This window comes from Coenobita brevimanus, unplaced genomic scaffold (genome assembly GCF_032717465.1).
Source record: "Coenobita brevimanus isolate Jiangsu-jjx unplaced genomic scaffold, ASM3271746v2 jjx.HiC_scaffold_1434, whole genome shotgun sequence".
Classification (NCBI taxonomy): domain Eukaryota; kingdom Metazoa; phylum Arthropoda; class Malacostraca; order Decapoda; family Coenobitidae; genus Coenobita; species Coenobita brevimanus.
Window position 1 is genome coordinate 1 of NW_027642270.1, and position 4,863 is coordinate 4,863.

Here is a 4,863-nt window from a genome sequence, read left to right on the forward strand (position 1 = left end):
TCATCAAGAGTAGTAATAGTAGACATCATGAACAAATCACAGACACAAAATGTCAAGCAATATCCTTATGATAATATCCTGAATATCCTGATAAGAGATCGCCAAATTTATGTTACGGAACAGAGAGAGATAATGAACACTTCAAGTGAGAATCCTAAAATCACTACTGTCCCGCAAAGTTCCAGGTTCAAAACAAAAGAGTTAGGTAAAATTACAAGTTAAAGTTTAATGCTCAAACTAACAACTAAACATTAAGGACTCATAAGGATAATGTAATGGCAAAAACAGGTTAAATATATGGTTAACTGCAATAGCCTCTATTAACACGAATTTAGCAAGAACAAATTTATGTAAGTCAGCCCTGATAAATGAGAGAACCGAATAATGCTCAGTTAAAGTAAGATATAATATTATTACAGATACAAAATATTTCACAAACACCACAAAGCCAGTCAGGAGACAGGACGTGTGTGCCAGGCATTCCCCAGGTCCTGTCCTCCCCACTTACACCACTGACAGGGCTAATGTATGGCCCAGCCTGCACTAAACGTGCAGGGAATCTTTCAACAACAACAACAACAAAATATTACTAATACTGGCTGACATTAAAAACTGTACATAAATCACAAAAACCTTACCAGGCCTACGAATTAACGCCTCAGGCTATACGGTACAAGAAAAATGGTAATAACACTTATACTGAAATTATACAGCAGCTAGATGGCTGGAGACTTCCTGAGCACTCACAATAATAATACACTATACAGGGGAGGACAGAGATGTGAACAAAATGAGGAGTAGATCTAAGCGGCAATTAATGCAGAGACGGAGCTCATTATATAGGGGGCCGGCAGAGCCTGATTCAACTTGCAAGAAGGACGCGCAAACGAAGGCACAGAGGACGAAGAGTTGACAGTCATGCTCTGAACAACAGAAAGAATGATTTACTCTACTATAAGGGGGAGAAGGGGGGAGTGAGGTAGAACACACAAGCCTGGTCACTATGGAAGCCACGAGGCGAATCGTGATCAAACATGCAGCATACTGTACGTTAGAATTATCCAAAGGATGATGAAATCATAGGCTATGTAACAATATATATATATATATATATATATATATATATATATATATATATATATATATGTATATATATATACATATATATATATATATATATATATATATATATATATATATATATATATATATATATATATATATATATATGGTACACTAGGCGTTTTTAGGCCGGCTTCCCACCCTAAGAAGGCTTAGGGTATAGTTAGGTTCTCTTTCTAGACTGGAGCTTAGACACAATATATGAGGACCAGGACATAAAAACACAGGGCAACAACCTTACACGTATATTAGCAAATTCTCTGCTACAGAACGGGAAGACAATTCAGTCGATATGCTATACAAAGTTAATACACAGGCTGGGAGATGAGTTTTGTGTATCATGCATGCTACAAGATAGACAATGGGCTCAGTCGGGGTAAATACAGTAGGTAATACAAGGTTTCACTGTCCTTGTATGTGAGGATCGTTTCAGAGTGAGAGGATGAAATATGGGTTTTACTGTGCACAGGATAATCCAAGAGTCCTTATTCTGACACTGTTTCTATGAATGTAGAATATATATATATGTATATATATATATATATATATATATATATATATATATATATATATATATATATATATATATATTGTTACGGAACAGAGAAAGATAACGTACACTTTAAGTGAGAATACTAAGAGTCACTACTGTCCCGTAAAGTTCCAGGTTCAAAACAAAAGAGTTAGGTAAAATTACAAGTTAAAGTTTAATGCTCAAACTAACAACAAAACATTCAAGACTCATAAGGATAATGTAATTGCAAATAAACAGGTTAAATATATGGTTAACTGCAATAGCCTCTATTAACACGAAATTAGCAAGAGTAAATTTATCTCAGTCAGCCCTGATAAAATGAGATACCAGATAATACTCAGTGAATGCCAGATAAATTATTACAGATACAAACTATTATCAAAAATTACTGACATAAAACCCAACATTAATCAAAAACCTCACTAGGCCTAAGAATTAACCTTATGCTACACAGTACAAGAAAAAATGCAATAACACTTATACTCAAATTACACACAGCTGCTAGATGTTTGGAGATTTCTTGAGCACTCACAATAATAATATCTGTACAGGGGAGGACAGAGATGTGAACAAAATGAGGAGCAGATCTAAGTGGCAATGATGCAGAGACTGAGCTCATTATATAGGGGCCAGCAGAGCTTGATACAACTTGTAAGAAGGACGCGCAAATGAAGCCATGGGGACAAAGAGTTGACAATCCCGCTCTGAATAACAGAGAGAACGACTTACTCTACTATAACGGTAGAAGGGGGGGAATGAGGCAGAATACGCTCGTGATCAAACATGCAGCATACTGTGCGTTAAAATTACACAAAGGATGATGAAATCATAGGCTATGTAACACCTCCCCACAAAGAAAAAAGAAATTTTCAAAGGAAATTTCTTATTACTCTAAAACAATCTGTATATGGCATTACAGAACATGCAAAAGCCTTTCCTAGTGTTACAAAACATGAGATCTCCCTAGCACGTTCAGTCATAGGTACTTGCCAGTATCCCTTTAACAAATCAAACTTACTTATGTACCTAGCCTTTCCGATCTTGTCTATGCAATCTTCCACACGAGGGAGGGGGTAAGTGTCTGTTTTGGTTATCTGATTAACACGTCTGTAGTCAATGCAAAGCCGCTGTGACCCACCTGGCTTGGGGACCAGAGTGACAGGAGAACTCCACTCGCTCTGACATGGCTCAATCATCTTGTGGTCCAACAGGTAGCCAAGCTCCTTCTCAAAGGTGGACACTAGACCAGTGCTCTTCAACCTTTTTTGGCGTCGTCCACCCCTAGTGTTGAATTGATAAAAGCTGTCTACCCCATGATCCTAACATTATATATTTACTTTTTTAGATTCTTGAATGTATAAATATGTAGGCAAGTAAAAGCAATTTCACTCATTACAAATTTGCAATTTATTATTTTTCCATAATGCATTTCATATGATTACATAATGCAGTCTCATTACAAGAGAAAATACATCAGTGCAATTTAAAAAAAATGGCATCGCTCCTAATGAAGCAAATCAATAAGCAATATTGCGCATAATATGCGTTGTATTTGATATATTCGAAAAATCAAATTATTCTTCATTTATAAATCTATATATGCAGGAAAAATAGTTTCATTCACTTTTTTAATTTCCAAAGTTTAGTTATAAATTCTTCCATATAATTATTCATTCATTCAAAATATACATAACATAATTTTATCACTGAAGTTCCAAAGCAAATAAATTGTCGTCATAAATTTTAAAGCAAGAATAAAATTGCAAACAATATGTTTTATATTTGCCATTATAACAAAAACGTCATGAATCTTCTTTCAAAAAAAAAAAAAAAAAAAAAATTAGTGGCTTGGCTGGTGTTGCAGTTTGTCTGCTGTCAGGTTGAATCGAGGCACCGGACGATTTTCCAGTGCAACCCGCATCAGTGGATCTAAATTGAGAATGGCATTCCTTTTCATTGTCTTGATTAAAACTAAGCTTGAGAAGCCTTGTTCAAATAAATATGACGTTGGCGTTTGAACAAACATTGCTGTTGCCTGATCAGCCAACTCCTTGTACTCAGGATTATCAAGCAGGGAAATCCAGAAATCCATAGGGTGGCCAAATGTCTTGAAAGCTGCTTTTTGAGAGTAATCCACTTTAAGCTCCAATAGGGCATCAGAATGATCGGTTCCATCATCTGAAAATGGATTAAGTACCCACATCTTGGAGTCCAGGTAGTCATTCTCACTGTCTGGGAAATAACATTCAAGGTTTTCCTGCATCAATGTAAGGTGTTTGAAAATCATTTGGGACATTTGCACCTCCAGTGTCTGCGCTCCTTCCTGCATACCATGTTCCCAGCCACATTCTCTCATATACTTATCAAGTATTTCAAAGTCAGAAAAACATCTCTTCTCTACATTGCTTTTCCATTTTTTCACCTTCAGTTTGAATCCATTTATTTTTCCTATTCTTGTAAAGATATCCCCACCTTTGCCTTGCTGACTGATGTTCAACTTGTTCAGATGGTCAAACACTGAGGCCATGTAAGACAACTTTGCCAGCCAGAATGTATCTTGACACTTAACTGCCATGGGATTTACTTCCTCAGTAAAGAAAACACAGAGTTCTTCTCGCAGTGCCAATACTCGATTAAGAACCTTCCCGCGTGATAGCCAACGCACTTCAGCATGCAAGAGAAGTTTGGTGAAGTTGGTTTCCATATCCTTGCATAACTCACTGAACATTCTGTGTTTCTTTGCATGTGCACGCATATGATTCACCATTTTTACAACATCATCAAGAAGTAGCTCAAAGTCATTTTTCTCATTTGCATTCCAAGCCTAATTCAGACGTTTTGCCACTAAGGCTTCCCTGTGAATCACGCAATGAATGGGGACACAATTTGGTGAGACAGCTTGGATTTTCCTGACAACATCATTGATTGCACCAACCATTGCTTTTGCACCATCAGTAGTAACTGATTTGCATTTTGACTAGTCGATGCCTTCTTCAACAAAAAACTCATTTAGTTTCTGGAAAATACTGTGTGCTGTTGTTTCTACACCCAGCTGGAGGCAACACAAAAAATGTTCAGCTACAGTTTTTGCTTCTAGTTCTGGAAACCGTCAGTAAACAATCAACTGTGCTTCTCCCCCTATGACTGTGGTTTCATCCAGTTGTATGCCAAATGATGATGCTAGACGCAATTTTTTAATAAGCTGT

The 4,863-nt window shown here is 36.6% G+C and overlaps 1 protein-coding gene across 1 annotated transcript; it reads right to left on the reverse strand.

Moving 5' to 3' along the window:
* Positions 1-3,681: 3,681 nt before the first annotated feature.
* LOC145389585 (protein FAM200A-like) lies at positions 3,682-4,424 on the reverse strand (the record flags this gene model as incomplete). Its single annotated transcript, XM_080264840.1, has 2 exons — positions 4,130-4,424; positions 3,682-3,889 (listed from the first exon to the last, which is right to left on the reverse strand). Coding segments are annotated over exons 1-2 (503 nt in total), but the record flags the coding sequence as incomplete, so codon positions are not given.
* Between the last annotated feature and the right edge of the window lie 439 nt (positions 4,425-4,863).